A 19,132-nucleotide genomic window follows, 5' to 3' on the forward strand; every position below is an offset into this window, starting at 1 on the left:
TGTGACTTAACTATGAACTTCTTAATTATGAACTTAGACTTTTTAGAAATATAAACAATCATGAACTTATTTTAGCCTTCTTATGAACGTTGTCTTAGAGAAATAAACAAATTATATTACTTGTAGTGGCAACAGTTACACCCATTGTAACTTCAAACTCTATTTTAACCATGATAGATTCATCGAAAACACGTGACCTTTTTACTGGTGACTGATACTTGCAAACATAGTGTTTTTTGACTGGGAGTCATATTTTGACAGCAGCAATGCCTGTCATCATTTCACCCCCCTCCGTATTGAACTATTGGACAGAATTAAGATGTTGATATGAATTTTGTATTCACATTTAGGGCTCCAAATCACACCTAAGAAAGAACACAAAGTGTTTTTTGACTATAGGGAGTCATATTTTGACAGCAGTAACCCTGTCATGATTTCACCCCCCTCTTTATCGAAGTATTGGACAGAATTAAGATGTTGATATTAACTTTGTATTCATCTTTAGGGCCACAAATCATACCCTAGAAAGCACAAGTGTCTATTTCAAACACAAAGTGTTTTTTGCCTGGGAGTCATGTTAGGTAATCAAAGTCCGGCTGGTTGTCACCGTGTTCCTTCTCTCCCTCTACTATCAGACAGTTAAACTGTTGTCTGAAGGCCTCCAGCAGGTAGGGGGTGCTCTCAGCTGTAGTCACAGTCCTTCCCAGCTCGGCAGTCAGTGACGTCACTCCTTTCCCAACAATCCCACAGGGCACAATGTGTTTGAACCAGGTCATATCTGTGTTACAGTTCAGAGCCATGCCGTGAGACGTGATGTAATGACCAGAGTGCATCCGTGTAGCACAACCTATGGCACATATCTTGTTGTCTCTCACCCAGACCCCGACGTGCGGGGGGGATGTCGAGGACTCAATGCCGAATTCCCTGCACAGTTGAATGCCCGTCCTCTCCAGCGCGCCCACGTACCAGCGGACGCTGTTCTGGAAGCAGGCCAGGTCCAGAATGGGGTAGCACACCAGCTGCCCCGGCCCGTGGAACGTTATATTACCGCCACGGTTGGTGTGAACGAACTCGGCACCGAGGAGTTTGAGCCTTCGCTCTTCACTGGGAGTGTAAGAGGCCTGTCTCTGACCGATGGTGTAGACCGGAGGATGTTCGCACAGCAGCATCACGTTCTTCCCTCTGCCCTCCAGGTGCTGTGCGATGTAGGACTGCTGGACCCGGAGAGCACTGGAGTAGGATTTCAGACCCAGACTCACCACCTCCAGTACCGCTCTACTACTCTGCTGCATGTCAGTTACAAACCATTATAATGTTGTGATTGCGAATTCAGTGAGCACGCGCACGCGCACACGCACAAGCACACACACACACACACACACACACACACACACACACACACACACACACACACACACACACAGTACGTAATGTATTCTAATTGTTATCTAATCTATGAGCTGCGTTCGCTTCCCACGTTCGCGCATCTTACATGTATAGAATGTAATGTGAGTGAGTGAATAAGAGAGCGAGCAAGTTTCCCGTTCCTTTTATACAATTCTTGTACATTATGATGTCCATATTTGGCCGCACCCGTGGAGGACGTCATTGTGCCATATTATGACATAGATATCCATACAGTATATAGCCATATATGGGCACTGCAGAAGAAAGAATAATTACACTTGGACTTACTGGACACACACTTATGTTGGAATGATTTGCTATTTGTAAAAATGTGCTAACATTTAGAAGGTCATCAGTTGGGGATGCATGTAGCCAAAATAACACTGCTACCTACTACCAGTGTGAAAAATACTGCACTACAATGTACACCAGGAATTCACACTGGAGAAAGGCAGGCATACCACTGTGAGCAGTGTGGGAACAACTTGACAGCATTTCACTTTATAACTCACAAGATAATTCACACAGGAGAGAAAGTGACTGTAAAACATCAGCTTTAAAAAGACATGAGATAATTCACATAGGTGAGAAACCCTTTCAGCTTTAAAAAGACATGAGATAATTCACACAGGTGAGAAACCCTTTCACTGAGACTTGTGTGAAAAGGCTTTTACTCATAACAATTGGCAAAAACACAGCCTTGTGCATGGGACCTTTTACCATCACCTGAAAGGCTTTTACTCAGTCAAACAATTTACAAGCTCAAAGCTTGTACATTTACAATCACTTCCCTAACTTTCCTGACATGTCCAGACTTAAAAGAAATCAGAGAATTCACACTGGAGAGAAGCCCTTCTGTTGTGAACAATGTGGGAAGAGTTTTGTTTCCAAACATTCTCTCAACGGTCATAGGCTCATCCATACAGGAGAGAAGCCATGCCACTGTGAACGATGTGGTCAGAATTGCACCAGCATCTCTGACCTCTACGCTCACCGTGATCAATGTGAGAAAAGCTTCACTCATGCAATTTAAAAACACACCAGAGAATTCACACAGGGGAGAAACCCTTTCACTGTGACCTGCTGTGTGGAATGTCTTTTTCTCATTCTAATTGTATAAAAACTCACACAGGATTTAAACCATTTGTATGTGGTCAGTGTGGAAGGAGTTTTGCGATAGTTCCAGCCATCTACACCATCATACTGGAACACATGGAATAGAAACCCTAACAGCTCTTATCACAGTGTGATAAGAACTTTAGTCAAAAACTCAAAAGAAATCAGTATATATCCACATAAACACTGCAACAAATGTAGGATGTTTATGATTGTTCTATTTTCTACACGTTTCAATTTTAGTTAATTTAATCTGATAAAACTGTTATTTGAATACTATTTGTTGTACAGTTATATAGGGAATATGGGTATAGGGCCATCTTCTCGGACAATAGGATTGATTGAGTTTAACGATAATAGCTTTACAAAGTGTGCATTTAGTATCAGCTTTACATGAGAACAGAAAATCAATCCTGGAGCCTGTTGAATCCCCCCACCTCCCTAAAACGCTAAAACTCACAAATGCACTGAAAAGCAACACGGTCTCTCATGAACACAACCACAACATGAACACATTGCAATAAGACAAGACCCTCTTTTCAAGTAAAAAATTAATAAGTGGTCAACTTAGTGGTACCCGTTAATGGCTTTGTTTCTGTGTGTTTTTTATAGCTCTGATTTCACAGCAAGCGGAAGAGCTTTATCTTGGTTTGTTAAAAGTCTCTTTCTCTGTGTGTGTGTGTGTGTGTGTGTGTGTGTGTGTGTGTGTGTGTGTGTGTGTGTGTGTGTGTGTGTGTGTGTGTGTGTGTGTGTGTGTGTGTGTGTGTGCACACGCGCGCGTGTGTGTGTGTGTGAGAGAGAAAGAGAGAGAAATAGACTGCGAGCCCTTTACAACCAGCACAAAATGGCACAAAGCTTAGTCCTTCCTGAAAATATCAGATCTACAAGCTCACAATGAACTTGTAGATATGAAAATATCAGATCTACAATCATTGAGCTTGTGGAGCAAGCTCACAATCAGCGCGTTTTGGGCATGTCATAAGTTACCATTTTAAAAGTGGTTAAAAATGGTCAATATAGCTTATTTTCATTTTGCAGGAGATTTGAGCTTGAGCGTAGATACGATAGGCTTTTCCCCTGTTTTTGACCAAGTAAAATAGGGCTTAAGGGTTAAGGGGTTAATCTGAGCATTAGCTTGCATTTTTCCCTTTAGTTGTGAAAGTTCTATGTCTCTGAGTAGATTGCACATTGTGTGTGCCCTAGTAGTATGCACACTGCTACAGCCCAGAATAATTGAATCTGCTTCAGATATGGACTGCTTTAGTCTCCACTGATACGGTAACATCATTTTGGAGTCCTGGAGCCCATTAGCAACACGAGAAGACATCAGATGATGTGTTTCTTCTTATTGTATTACAGATATATACTGTAACCCAGTATGTATGATCCTTCTCTTTGTCATTCTCTTCCGTTATCACTCAAATGGCTTCCTCCCTCCATCTACAACTGTCTGCCTGTCTGTCTGTCTGTCTGTCTGTCTGTCTGTCTGTCTGTCTTCTTTCTTTCTTAGCAGAATTTCTTTCTTTCTTTCTTTCTTTCTTTCTTAGCAGAATTAGTCAAATCAGTGTACAAAGGGGAGTTGCCAGAATGCCAGTTTCAACTGATCACATTGTTACTCTTTGATGTATCATTTCCAGCGGTATATAGCCATGGGGTACATCTGTTTTGTGTGTAGTCTACAGCTGGTCTACACATAATATACAAATAAACTAAAACAAAGCCATTAAAGCCATTTGTTGTTGAGCGTTTCACTTTATTGTTTTGTCAGACTCGTGTATGAGCCTTTTCCCATGGAAAAAATACTTTGCAGGATATTTCACAGCTCCAGCCATGATTTATACATTTAGATGGTGACAGAAAATAAAGATTTTGCTTTTTCATAGAACAACAGATGTATTTCTGCATTCTAAACCTGGAAAAAACATGATATTCCCTATTTAGAGAAAACTTGATTTAAACATTGACTCCGGCCACAAAAACCTGAGTCAGGTAAGTTGTTCCTTTGTAAAACAAGCAGGCCTACAAGACATGCTAAAAATGTATACACTGACTCATGCAAATATACAACTATATTTGTTTCCCATCCCTTCAGGGGGACAGTATTTCAGTACACCAGACCAACATTTGCTTAGTTATTTCCACAGCTTTGTGGAGCTGTTGTGAACAGTTCTATAGTTTCTACCATGGAAACCTTTTTGTTTCTAGACATGATACAATACACTATATGTAGAAAAGAGTCATCTAGTCAGCATCATCTAGTCAGCAACCCTCCCCCTTTTCTCATGGATGGGATCCACCCCCCTCACCTGCTCGTACTCATTGCCAATCACTGCTGTCCTCACTCAACTAATTGGTGGCCTGGTATATAATGCTGCCTGTTCCCTCAGTCCCTGTTATGCAGCAGCAGCAGTAACAAACAGCTGAGAGCCCTCTGCTCTGGAGTCTCAGCAGGCCACGGTTATGCGTCACTGAAGTGAGTTCAGTTAAATGCATGAATGCATATGTTGTACTTTATTGGGTTTGTGATGGAGATAATGACTATTACAGCTACATGCTTGCCTTGAAGCTTATAGTATAGAGATGTTTGTAATGCAAATGCACATGTGCTTGGCCTATTGTGAACTTCAGGGAAATGCAATGATCACAAACCTTAGAGAATATTCACTTGGTGTATATTGTTTATTAAATGTTGTTGGATTGTATAATAATGTGTTTCTATCTTTCATAGTAAAAAACCATAAACGTGATGCCTCACTACCTCCTTGCTCAACTCAGCATGTCTGTGCAACGGAAATAAAGGCTTAAAACGGATATCTCCTTGTCTACACATTCTTGCCGATGCACCATGTTGATGTGAATAGTCCATGAGCCAGGCTCGACCTATCCCTACCTAACAAGTGTTTTTTTATTCAGTGACGCATAACCGTGGCCTGCTGAGACTCCAGAGCAGAGGGCTCTCAGCTGTTTGTTACTGCTGCTGCTGCAAAACAGGGACTGAGGGAACAGGCAGCATTATATACCAGGCCACCAATTAGTTGAGTGAGGACAGCAGTGATTGGCAATGAGTACGAGCAGGTGAGGGGGGTGGATCCCATCCATGAGAAAAGGGGGAGGGTTGCTGACTAGATGATGCTGACTAGATGACTCTTTTCTACACTATATATTAAAGTAAATGCATGTTCTGTATGTTCGACAAACCCAACTCACATTCTACTCCTACTGTAGGTTACCCTGGTCTTCCCTCAGTGTCCTCACATCCTGGCTACTACACATTCAGCATGATGAGCTTGGGGCCCCTAGCTGTCAGTTAACTGTACTGGCCGAGAGAGAAGGCCCCTGAGTCACTGGACTGCTTCTCCTCGTGTCTGTACAGCTGGGAGCGGTACAGCCTGTTGGTAGGGGAATCAACCCCCTTGTCTGATACCTGAGATAGAGAGAGATCATTATGACAGTATCTGCATATTGTATTATACAAGTTAGATTTGTATGTTCAATATTATTTTTCCAGTTTTACTGCACTTGATGCTTTGGCACTATTGTAATTGTTACATTCACGGCAATAAAGCTAGAGAGAGAGAGAGAGCTGGGGGGGGGGGTACCATAATCATACATGAAGGGGGTAGGGATTTGTACACAATATTTATATGCAGCAGACTAAAGTGAATACGCATCATGTGCAGTTTGCATATAGGAGCTGCACTTGGATACTTTACCTCTTCAAACTTTTTGGCCTTGTATTGCTCCGCTCCTTTCAGGAAGTTCAGCAGTATGATGTCACACAGAACCGTACCCTTGGACCAATCACATAAAGACAAGTGAATTCTGTCCTCTTTCTAAACTTTCCTTTTGATTGATTGTCAAAATAAAGACATCAATATATTACATTCAGTCAGTGCAGCACTGGCGGCATCATATTTTTACATTTGTCCAAAGGATTGTGGTCTTTTAGGTGTACCATTCATTTACAAAAAGGTAAAGACTCACCACTCCCACTGAAGTGAAAGCTGCCACCATATTAATGAGTGTAGGAATCATGTTGAACTTCCCTGCCTGGAGAGAACAAATAGAGCTGTAGTTACAACTTCAGTCTCATTGGCACAACAAAACACTAAACTCTCTATGTTGTGATGAAAAAATGTCAGAAGACACAAAGTGTTGTTGAACTAAAATGATAAATTAGGCATACTCACATTTCCATAGACTAGTACATCAAACCTGATAGCATAGGCTTTGACCAGTGTACGATAGTCAGTCCCATTGTCCATCTTATAGTATTTAGCAAACCTATGTGCAGAGGAAACCAAAGCACTCATTACACAGTGTGAAGACGAACAATATATGTTTACTTTTATGAATTATCTAATAATGGTTAATACTTTATGAAACCTGGCCAGCCCAGGTGTAGAGCTGTGAGCTTGTAAGTCTGCTATTTTTAGCAGAATGTTCTATCTTTGCAAATTGTTTATGAAATGCCTAGAATAGTAGGGAGTCAGGGACGCTAGTGTTTTAAACCCATGACTCATATTGTACTGATCAGAGCAATTGTCACAGAGGCCAGGTGTTAAACCCTGCTGTAGTGCCCCATATGTGTGCAATTTAGGTTTTGTGTGACTATTCTCAAGCAAGTTCCTTGAACAGTGTTTGTGCCCAGTGTGGTGTGGATTGTAGCAATGGTGTGCCTGTGGCCCTTGGGAACCCTCAGGGGGGTTAAAAAACATGCATGGCCTCTGGTGTCACCGTGTCACTATTGGGTGTGGATTGGGTGACTGTGGCACCCAGAGGGCCCTGATTGAGCCCCTGTGGGCCAGACGTGGCCCCTGGTATGCATGGTTATTCTGATGGCAAACCCCCAGACAGTGTTTGTGCCAGGTTTGCTGTGGATCAGAGCAACGATGCACCAGCATCCAGATGTATAGGTTTACGTTGTCCACCGTCGGTTGATTGGCCGAGCACGGAATGTGATGTATGATGATGTATGATGATAAGTGTGCCCCTCACTTCCACAAGTGTGATTTTTATAGCATAATAGTACGTTTTCATGAACTACTTATCAAAGGTTCATGACAGTGGGCCAGTGACACATTTTAGGGCCCAATTTACTGTCAAACAAATGAATACCTGAAATTGTAGCCAGGAGAGACGGCATTCTTCTGTGACATGGCGTCCAGCCGGGTGAAAGAGTAGGACGGGCTACACTCATTCTCATCTCTATCCAGGTCGCACATCCACGAGATCTTTATCCCTATCACTCCTCCCTGGGAGTGACACGGAATGACACAGAATGGCACAGAATGACACAGAATAGGGGCAGAATAGGGGCAGCCATAGCTGAATGGTAGAGAGGCTGCCTGAGAAACAAAAGGTCTCAGGTTCAAGCCTCCCAAAGTCGAGGTGTCCCTGAGTGAAATACTTAACCCTCAACTGAGTTGAATGGGCTCTATGCCATAGAGTGTATATATAGTACAGCGGCTTATACCCCAATACAAGAGGTATTGTGCACTTTTTCAAAAAAGCATGAAACTTCTACCATAGTTAGATGATATCATGAGGTGTATTTTCAGATGTGGAGTCAAGTCAGATTTGACCCCTGAGGCCCGGTAGAGCATAATATGTGACCAATACCCATAACATCCTATATAAGGCAAAAAAGTCCAAATTTCATCATTCTTTAAGTAGCATGTGACATATGAAACTAGGGTGTTTGCATGATTCTGAATCCATTCCAAGCATTAGTTTTGCAAAAAAACACTCATTGGGCTTAAAACGGCCATGCCCACTTGCCCAAATGTGCTGGCATCATCAATTTGTGATGACGGCATTGGCCGTTTTTAGCCCAATGAGTGTTTTTTTGCAAAACTAATGCTTGGAATGGATTCAGCATCATGAAATCACCCTAGTTTCATATGTCACATGCTACTTAAAGAATGATGAAATTTGGACTTTTTTGCCTTATATAGGATGTTATGGGTATTGGTCACATATTATGCTCTACCGGGCCTCAGGGGTCAAATCTGACTTGACTCCACATCTGAAAATACACCTCATGGTATCATCTAACTATGGTAAAAGTTTCATGCTTTTTTGAAAAAGTGCACAATTTTTTGGTAATCCGCTGTACTAATAAAAGGATAGAGACTGAACTGGCGCGAAGCTCCGCCCCCCCAGCTATTCATGTCAGTGGAAGTTGCTCAGTGGCGTTTTGAAGCACCCGGAAGACTGCCGGAAGTACCGTCTCAGAACGTCTACTTCCGCATTTGACCACCAAATTTTGGTGGTCAAATGCGGAAGTGCAACCGAGCGCTCAATGTTAAAGCCCAGCTGCACGGGGTTTCCCGGTCATGAATCCACGGGTCCGCCTGTAGTCCCTCCTCCTACCACTAGGGAGGAGAGCTTCAACGTTGAATAGCCTCACTGGCCCCTTGGCTCTATGCGCACACACCATTTTGGAAAGAACTTGGGCCCCTTCCCTACTTCCTTCACAGGTGTTACCGATGATACTAATGAAGGCTCTGTTCTATTCTGGTCAAACAGAGTCAGGGACCAGGGTGCTGCTATTGTGCATGTTGGCTCACTGGAAACACCACCAGTGGGTCTCAAAGTGTCCTTGAGTGGGTTACAAGTGGCACCATATGTGTGTGTAACTCTGAGAGTGTACAAAAGGAACCAAATGTGTACAATTTACTCTGGTACATTTCCACCCTCGAGGTGTATGTGTTTCAGGGTTGTAATCGCTTATGTGGGTGGGTGGGTGCATGCGTGTGTGTCCACCTTGAGTGCCAGTTTGGTGAAGTTCTGCTCTGCGTAGCGGACCACATCTCCCACTTTGAAGATAGGACAGTAGGTGTTGTTCTCATGGTCATAGTTACATGACTTGATGTAGCTGTCTGTGATGGTGGGCAGGAAGTTCCCTCTGCACGTGCGCACGTACACACACACACACACACACACACACACACACACACACACACACACACACACACACACACACACACACACACACACACACACACACACACACACACACACACACTTAACAAAGGCTGAATAAAGATCTTTGTATACATTGAAATCATTGAGTCATCATCATCCCTACTTGGTGAAACTGAAGAGTGGGAAGCGGATGCTGTTCTTGATGAAGATGGTGAAATTCTCCACCTCCATCATAGGTTCACTGAGGAAGAGAGAATACATGATCAAACGGATATATACTACAAGAGGTGTGTCTCAGTCCCAGCTGGACCAGAGAATGCGCGCACTCATTCTCTGGTCAATAGCCCGATTCTTAAATAATCATACTCAAGTGTCAATACTGTCATTGTTTATTCACAGCCATAATACCGAATCATGCATCATATATATTTTTGTATACTACAACATTTATTCAGTTCATTTTATTATAATGCCTCCTATATATAATGAGGTAAGTCCCATTGAGATGGCCGTTTTACAAGGGAGTTTTACAAGCAGGCCGCGGGAATACAGCAATACAATAGAACAAAGCAAAAATACAATACAATAAAAGTTCCTTGTGATTTCTAGTAAATGAGATGTTCATGCTGTATTGAAATGAGGTGACTACATAGTGCTTAAAACAACTTATCGCAACTTGATTGTGGCTGTGTGATGTGTTTGTGTCTCTCTCTCTCTCTCATGCTCTCTGTCTCTCTGTCTCACTCACGCACACACGCACGCACGCACGCACGCACTCACGCACGCACGCACGCACGCACACACACTTTGATTTCTCACGTCTTTATGTAGTCGATCTCAGCGGGGCACCAGCCTCTCATCTCACACGTTTTCATGGAGTCATCAAAACGAACACACCTCCCTGTCCCAAAACCTGACGAGAGGAAGAAGGAAGAGCAATAAAATACTGAGAAATCAACCTGTAACACAGCTGGTTTCCAGCCTTTTCTGGATAAGGAGTGACGAGGAATTTCCCATCTGACCAAAAGGTCATTTACATACATTGATAGTTAGTCTATACACCCTGACTTTGAAGCTTTCATCCCTGCTGTGAGAACACAGTGTGTCTGACACTTTGGCTCTGGTGACTTGGAACCCCCTTCTCACCTGTTCCCCCCCCACCCCCCTTCCTTGTAAGCAAATGGTTCTTCCATCTCTGTGAGCTTGTTATTCTGTCTGTGTTCCCGTCTCCGGGGGCCTGTCTGAGACCCATCTCTCGGGGTCCACCTTGTGGGCGGGACTAACGCTATATGAACTTTGCCTCCTGTATTCTGACATTAAGCTTTTGGATACGTGCCTGTGTGGTTGGGGGAACCAGCATCTGTGGTCACGTTAATAAACATCATCTATTAAGACAGTCTTTCGCTCATCTTTGTATTTCTCACGCGTTAGTTCAGTGCAAAAACTGCCACATCAATTTGGTGTCTAGAAGTGGGATCCAGCGATGTCTGAGCTCCGGGAGATCAAGCCACGATTGTCCATCACATCAACGCTCAAAAAGGACAGAGATCAACAGGAAATCCGCGGCTGCGATCTACGGAGTTCAGCGCCTGGATTTAAAAAAACCCGTGGCTAGTTGGCTACACTGAAACGGTGAGAAATTTCCAATTTCCAAACATATTCCTGACAATTGAAGTGCTACATTTTTAAAGGGTTTAATTAAGTATGCTAAATTCTAAGACCATATTTTGCCAGCCTATCTATTGTGTAAATCTAGCCTAGTGGACAGAAAACGACCTTGCATTAAATAACACAACGACACCTTGTTACACTGTGGAAACAGCAAAAGATATCTTGTTGCACAAGCAGCATAAAGACATTTTGCTGTCCTCACAGAATAGCACAAAGATAGTTGCATGTTTTGAAAAACAACGACACCTTGTTAATCTGTGGAAACAACAAAGATACCTTGTTGTATAAAACAACATAAAGACATTTGTTGTCCTCACAAAATAGCATAAAGATAGTTGCATGAAGTCAAGTTTGTAACACAACGACACCTTGTTACTCTGTGGGAAAACATAAGATACCTTGTTGTATAAAACAACATAAAGACATTTTGTCCTCACATAGTAGCATAACGATACCGTGTTACATTGCAGTCAAAATTGTAACAAAAAGACACCGTGTTACTTAAGACTAGACAGTCCACATTGCTGTGTACTGAGAGAAAAGTGTGCCGGTCCCAGAGAACAGGGACAGGTGACAGATTAACATGGTGGGAAAATACTAGTAAATAGTCTAGGAGCATTTTACTGTCTCAGTGATTGTGATAAACTATTGAAAAAGTACATAGCAGTAATTAAATATGGGTAATAAAAAAAGTGCAGTCGCACTCCCAGAGGACAGAGAAAGGTGGTCTTCTCTAATGCGCGATATGGTTGCGAAATATGGCCTAGGAGCGTTAGACTGTCTTGATGAGTGGAAACAAATGGGGTTTCCGGAGCAAGGCTCTTTAAGTGTGGGAAAATTGCTTGAATTAGATAAACTACTAAAAAAAGCTGAGAAGAAAATGAGACAGAAAAAGACAGTAAAAACATCCAAACTTGACAAATGTGACCTGAACAAAAAAGTATTTTCAATGTGGATGGAGGAAGCACAGTACAGACAACGGGAGAGTCATATGAAAGAACTGCCAGACATAGATTCTTTAATGGAGGAGGAGAGCCAACCACAGGCTCCTCCTCCATATATCGCTTCAGGGCCCAAATATTCGCAGAATTCTATTTTTTATCCTTCTCTGCAGGCGCCATCCCAAATCGGCCTCGACTGCCCTCCTATGCCAGCCAGTCAACCCCCGACGTCTACCAGCCGAAACGTCACTGCTCTCCTCACACCTTCTGATCTCACCACAAGCCCGCAACCCCCACAGAGCAGTCAACCCCCCTGTCTACAGACTGCTCTCCTCACACCTTCTGATCTCACTGCAAGCTCGCACCCCACCCCCCCCCAGAACATTCAACCCTCCTCTCTGGGAAACCCACAGCCCCCCTCCGCTCCGACGCCATCCCTGGTGTCTGCTATGCTCACCCTATTGGAAGAAGTTCAACGCAAAGAAGGCAACATGAACTCCACTCAAGCCAATGACACCAATAATAACCAACGTCCATCCTACACTGACATTTCTAACCCAGAGCTGGGCAACGGTAACAATACAAACACAGCACAGCCAACAACTCCAGTTCCCGCATCGACAAGACAGAAGACCTTGCCCCCACCAGTATATCGGTCCACCCCTATTCACAACGGGGAGACAGCGGCTCGTCACAAGAATATCGCCATCACCCAGGACAACACACTGTCATATGGGCAGGGAAGAAGAAGGCCTGGGGCAGTAACACGTGCACAGGGGGCGCCACGGTTTTATCATCTGCCAGGCAACACGCCCACCTCAAATGAACTTTATTCTGACCCATGGATGGATGAAGAGGAAGACAACATAATACAGGCAGCTGACATGCAATGTCCAATGGTAGAAGTAGCCAACCCGTACGGCGACGTAATGATGGTACAACGCTTATGGTCCCCAGACGACATATCCCAATATGCCGCTACACTAAAGAAGCCCAATGAAGTGGGAGGACGCCGCTGGACTCAAGAACTACAGGCTTTTTGTCGTACATACAGACCTACCATGAAAGAGGTACTTGACATCTGTGCCAAGAACATGGAACCTTCCGAAATGCAAGCAGTCCTAGATGTTGCCCAAACATATCAAGATGAGAGGCCCGTCCATGTACAATTTGAGAACAATTACAGATACATCACTGCTGTGGATACAGTTTGTGAGAAGATTATGACACTCTTCCCAACGATATTAAATCTGACTGAAGTGCACAACTGTAAGCAGGGCAGAGATGAAACGGTCAGTCAGTTCCACCACCGCCTGGAGGAAGCCATACTCACCCACGGAGGGGGAAAAGATCCGAACGACCCATTTGCCAAAGCCTTCCTGGTCAGTCAGCTAATAAGCAACATGCATGAAAAACTCTCTAAGCGTGTGAAACAATCTCTCATTGGCTACAGAACAGCTGATCCGGCCGACATCCTCAGGCACGCAACTCATGCAGAGGAAGTCGAAAACGACATGAACGAAAAAGAGAAGAAACAGGATCAAGAAAAGACCGAAGCCCTCCAACTTGCCATGATTAGTGCTGTCACTACGCTGTCAACAGACAAAGAAGAACGACAGCAGGAGACACCATATGACGACAGTAGAGGCTATTATGACGATCAAGCCTACCATTCATCAGAGCCAGGCTATTATGACGATCAAGCCTACCATTCATCAGAGCCAGGCTATTATGACGATCAAGCCTACCATTCATCAGAGGGAGCCAGCAGAGACCGAAGGGACGAAGAGGATTATGGGCACCGGCTGGCAGGGACTGGTGGACAGGATAACTGGGGCCGATGAGGGACAGCGCTTCCAGACAAGAATACAATCGCCAGTCCAGGTTATGCACCCATTGCACACACACACACACACACACACACACACACACACACCCCCCCTGGAGGACTGTCCTACACACACACACACACACACACACACACACACACACACACACACACACACACACACACACACATACACCTCCCCCTATCAGACGGCCCAATTAAAAAAAAGAAAAAAAAAAAAAAAAAGTGGGGAGAATCACTTGACGGTGGACTCTTAACGCGTGTTGGACAGTTTGCGTCATGGGAAAATCGTTTCTCATCTGGAAAGAAAATATTGTTTGAAATATATGATTTTGTTTTCTGTTTATCTGTTATGTTATATTTTGCTGTGCTAATACAGGTCAAATGAATTCAACAGGGTACTGTATTAGTATCATTTTTAGGGTTTTTGGTTTATTTGGTTATATGATTTTGTTTTCTGTTTTATCTGTTGCATTGTCCCTTTAATGAGAAAGTGTGTAAGTCATTTAATCCATGGCCAGTTGGTACAGTACCAACTGATCCAAATTATTGAACCCGGAAATCCAGCCTACGATCCCTTTGATGTGTAGATCATGATGGGTATTGCTGTATGCTTAGGGCTTTGTGTCATTCTTTTGCTTAAACCATTTCACTTACTATGTATTTTCTTCAAATGTGATATTATGATGTATTATTTTGATATTGATGGAAAATTCACAATTATTGTTAAATTAAGTTGTTGTTTAATTAACAAAAGGAGGGATTTGACGAGGAATTTCCCATCTGACCAAAAGGTCATTTACATACATTGATAGTTAGTCTATACACCCTGACTTTGAAGCTTTCATCCCTGCTGTGAGAACACAGTGTGTCTGACACTTTGGCTCTGGTGACTTGGAACCCCCTTCTCACCTGTTCCCCCCCCACCCCCCTTCCTTGTAAGCAAATGGTTCTTCCATCTCTGTGAGCTTGTTATTCTGTCTGTGTTCCCGTCTCCGGGGGCCTGTCTGAGACCCATCTCTCGGGGTCCACCTTGTGGGCGGGACTAACGCTATATGAACTGTGCCTCCTGTATTCTGACATTAAGCTTTTGGATACGTGCCTGTGTGGTTGGGGGAACCAGCATCTGTGGTCACGTTAATAAACATCATCTATTAAGACAGTCTTTCGCTCATCTTTGTATTTCTCACGCGTTAGTTCAGTGCAAAAACTGCCACATCAGGAGGACCCACATCCACTTGAAAATCTTGAAAGCGTTTTCAGCCTATACCCATCTGACCACTGGCCACAAGTGGGTGGTCAGTGGGTGGGCCGTGTGCATTATCATTTTTGAGTGGTGTAAACCACTCCTACAACTGGCTTTGTTAGTCTGTCTGTCTGTGCTCAAAAAATGAGCACGGTTGCTATGGTCACCCAGTTCACACGGGTGTGATTTCATTACGTCAGACATTACGTCAGACCACAGCTGATCAGTCTATATAAGACCTTACACCACTCAGTTCACACGGGTGTGATTTTTTAATGATCAATCGATGGATTGTGTTCCGGTTTGGAACTAACATAGTACAATTTAAGTTTCTATATATCGGTATCACAATCACTTTTAAGGTAAACGTTTTAGTTTATTTAAAATTATGTATAACTATATATATATATCTACAATATATATATGAACGTTGTGTTATCTATAAAGCTATAGATAACATTGGCAAGTGTTTTAAAAATATATTTGGGGGTGCTGTATCATGTTTTGAGAGACAGGAGGAGAGAACATGAGAACAGGAGGGAGGAAAGGGAAGAAAGAGAGCAGAGAAGAATCTTACCATATCCTCCCGCTTTGTCCAGGTACTTGGTGCAGTTGTTGTCATGAGTACACCTGAATTTCATCTCACTCTGTCTCAAACAAAATGTGTAGTGTACATGCACGCACGCACGCACGCACGCACGCACGCACGCACGCACGCACGCACACACACACACACAAACAAACAAACAAAACAAAACAAAATGTGGGTTTTGTGCCTGTGGCTCCCACAGACAGGCACACAACATTTTCACATGGGGGTTTGTATTGTTAAAATGTCACTAAAATATATCACTTTTTTCAATTTCTTTGATCTGCTACAACACGTCGAATCGCGTCACGCTGTGAGTTAATTTGTAGCCTATATATATATCTGCTACTTCTACATATCTGACGTATAGGCTATACGTATATTGGGTTAAAGCGGTCGAACTGATTTCAATGCTAATTTTGCCCGGGGACGCCCCCTGGAATCCCTTCACGGACCCACATTTGAGAACCAGTAGTATATTGTGCTGTTGGCAGTGACAGCAGTGACAGTGCAGTCCCTCACTGCAAGCGTCATGGGACCCCCTCTAAAACGTGTTGCTGCAACTCAAGGGGCTTATGCTCTTGTCACTGTTTTTTTTAAGGCTTTTTCTGCCTCTATTGATAGGTTGAAAGTAGACTGACAGGAAATGGGGAGAGAGATGGGGGGTGACACGCGGCAAAGGCCGTCGGGATCGGGAGTCGAACCCACGGCACGCCGTCAGGCTGGCTTGGCAGCCTAGGTGCCCAGACGGTTGAGCTAACCGTCCGGGCCTCTATAGGGACTGTTTTAAAACATTGCGCATTATCAACGTTTACAGCGGGGTTCGGCTGTAGCTAACCATCAAGTGGACTCTCAGAGCTCCGTTCCATTTTGGAGTGTCAACGCGTTATGCGAGACACAGACCTGAAATGAGTTGGATCAACTCAGAAAGGTAACCACTTTCTTTTTTTTCTCTCTCTCTCTCTCTCTCTCTTTGTGCACGTCACCGACACTTACAGTGTGTCATGTCCTTTTGTTGTAGGAGTTATGGCAGTGACAGTAATACTTGTATTAGGACTGTGAGAGTACCTCAGGGCAGTATCCTTGTACTTGGTTTTCTGTGGTGATGAATTTGGTGATGATGCAGAAAACAGAGGCTCCCTGTGGAACACATAATCCATATTAATCCAATCCAACACCACATATTTATGTCAACATCCATCCATCCCGCTGTATGTGAGAAATCATCCTGTAACATAGTGGTTTCCAGCCCTTTCTGGGATTGAAAATCGTTTCTGCCCACCCATCTGACCACACTGGCCGCAAGTATGCACATTACTGTACATACAGTTGGAGGCCATCGATATTGTCCTTTTCTTTTTGCTGAGGTTTGCGTGATCTGCGCAAAAGGACAGTTAACCCATTTTGGGCGGGAACCCCTTTTGGTGTTTTAAACATTATGTTATAATTTAGCTATTGAAAAATAGCAGATCTACAAGCTCATATCGCGCCACCGAGTGGCGTGCTACGAGCTTGTAGGTCTGCTATTTTTGAAAAATCGTGAAAATATTTATTTCAGAAAACTGGAGGATTTAGAAGGATTTTTTAAAATGTTGAGGTCAGGCCTAAATGGGTCAAATGATAAGGGACAATATCGGTGGCACCCAACTGTACATACTGTACACACACACACACACACACACACACACACACACACACACACACACACACACACAAACTACCTCTTGAGGGGTGACGTAGTCTGCAACATCCATGACTCTATTGTTGTAGATTCCAAATCCTTTGACCTTGGTCATCACTGAAGACTCTATGGCAGTGTCCCTCACCTGGTAGGCCTTCTCGTGGAGAAACACCCACCTGGCACGCACACACATGCACACGCACACACGCACGCACGCACGCACGCACGCACGCACGCACGCACGCACGCACACACACACACACACACACACATTGAAATATGTATTTATGTCCACATAATCAGAAGTACAGGAATACCTTGTACAAAGTACACAAAAACTGCCAGTGCAGTCAGGTTGGTAATAGGAAAACCGACAGTTATGAAGTGCCTTTTAACTTTTAAGGCAGAGCATTGTTACATACAGTTGACATACAGACACGATGCCATCATCATGCAGAAGGTCACCGGTTCAGCCTTCCAGCCCACATGGAAGTGTCCCTGAGCAAGACATTTAACCCCTAACAGCTCCCCACTGAGTGCTCATCACAACCACCTGAGCAGTCATCAGCTGGGTGAAGCTGAAACTCACCTTCCTGTATAGTGTAGCCTATATGTTATTGTAAACAGACTGCATTCTATGGTGCCAGAGGGTCCAGTATACCTCATGAGACGGATACTATGTATACCATCACTGTTACACCACACTATGTTCCTGTTGTTTTTATTCCATATTCCATATTATGGAATGTGTCTAGATACAAATAAAGGACTATACAAATTAAAATGTATCATTATTAGATTTAGTTAGATTTGCTTTTTGACAAATTCTGACGAAGAATAAAACAATACAATTGTTATTATACACATTAATACACTGATATTATATAATGTATAGATCAAGGAAATTCATGTATTTAATTCAGCCTGTCAGGGTTTAAACAGGGATAAAATATACCTCCACTGCAGTGAATGACCATGAATGCCCAGAGGAGGTATATCAAAAACAGATCTATACTCCCCCCAGTAAGTCGAGCCCTGATTATTATTACAGTATGACTGACTTCAAGTAGGCTATACAGAACTTTACTTAGTTTTGTAATAATTCTGTTAAAAACATGCCTTTTGGAGGAGGAAGCAGCTACTGACCCGATAAAGTAGGTGATGATGAGCAGTTGAACGACGCGGTTAATGATGCCGATGGTCCAACTCTTCACCACCACGGACTTGGTGGTCTCATAAGTGAAGAAGTTTGTGATGAACGACCACATAATAGCAAGCAGTGTGCGTTTGAGAAATCCTCTTGAAGAATCCTTGTTTTCCGGCCTCTTCATAATTTCTTTAGCTATTTCCCCCAAATTATCTGGACGCCTATGAAAACCTTCGGCGTAATGTGCATTTCTGCTGTTTTATTTTCTATAAAATAAATAATACCAGTGTTCCAAAACATTCAATATTCCTTATTTTTCCTCAGAAGGCAGCAGCTTTCAAATGTCCCAGAGTTCCTATACACGCATTAAAAAAAAGAGAGGCTGTATGCATCGCTTCTTCTCAGGACTTGTGCCTCCAGCTGATGATGTTGAAGTTCAGCCTCTTGCAAGCGAACAACCTCCTCTCAACTCCTTCTTATTATCGTACCATCATATCTCTTATCTCCCAGTTTTGCCCTTCCTCCCTCCCCCTCCCTTCCTATACACCCCCCCCC

General features: G+C 43.4%; 2 protein-coding genes across 2 annotated transcripts; both read right to left on the bottom strand.

The window, feature by feature from the left end:
- Window positions 1–572: 572 nt before the first annotated feature.
- LOC306921173 (octanoyl-[acyl-carrier-protein]:protein N-octanoyltransferase LIPT2, mitochondrial-like) lies at window positions 573–1,292 on the bottom strand (the record flags this gene model as incomplete). Its single annotated transcript, XM_079498285.1, has 1 exon — window positions 573–1,292. The coding sequence occupies one exon, from the start codon at window positions 1,290–1,292 to the stop codon at window positions 573–575; it is 720 nt and encodes a 239-aa protein (XP_079354411.1).
- Window positions 1,293–5,656: 4,364 nt separating this feature from the next.
- LOC306922560 (P2X purinoceptor 3-like) lies at window positions 5,657–19,000 on the bottom strand. Its single transcript, XM_079500246.1, has 12 exons — window positions 18,577–19,000; window positions 17,471–17,606; window positions 16,818–16,889; window positions 15,738–15,807; window positions 10,273–10,366; window positions 9,617–9,694; window positions 9,292–9,433; window positions 7,642–7,778; window positions 6,714–6,807; window positions 6,508–6,573; window positions 6,237–6,314; window positions 5,657–5,947 (listed from the first exon to the last, which is right to left on the bottom strand). Exons 1-12 carry the CDS (start codon window positions 18,759–18,761, stop codon window positions 5,831–5,833), a joined length of 1,269 nt encoding a protein of 422 aa, XP_079356372.1. The 5' UTR covers window positions 18,762–19,000; the 3' UTR covers window positions 5,657–5,830.
- Between the last annotated feature and the right edge of the window lie 132 nt (window positions 19,001–19,132).

The sequence above is a fragment of the Electrona antarctica genome (genome assembly GCF_951216825.1).
Source record: "Electrona antarctica genome assembly, chromosome: 4".
NCBI lineage: Eukaryota > Metazoa > Chordata > Actinopteri > Myctophiformes > Myctophidae > Electrona > Electrona antarctica.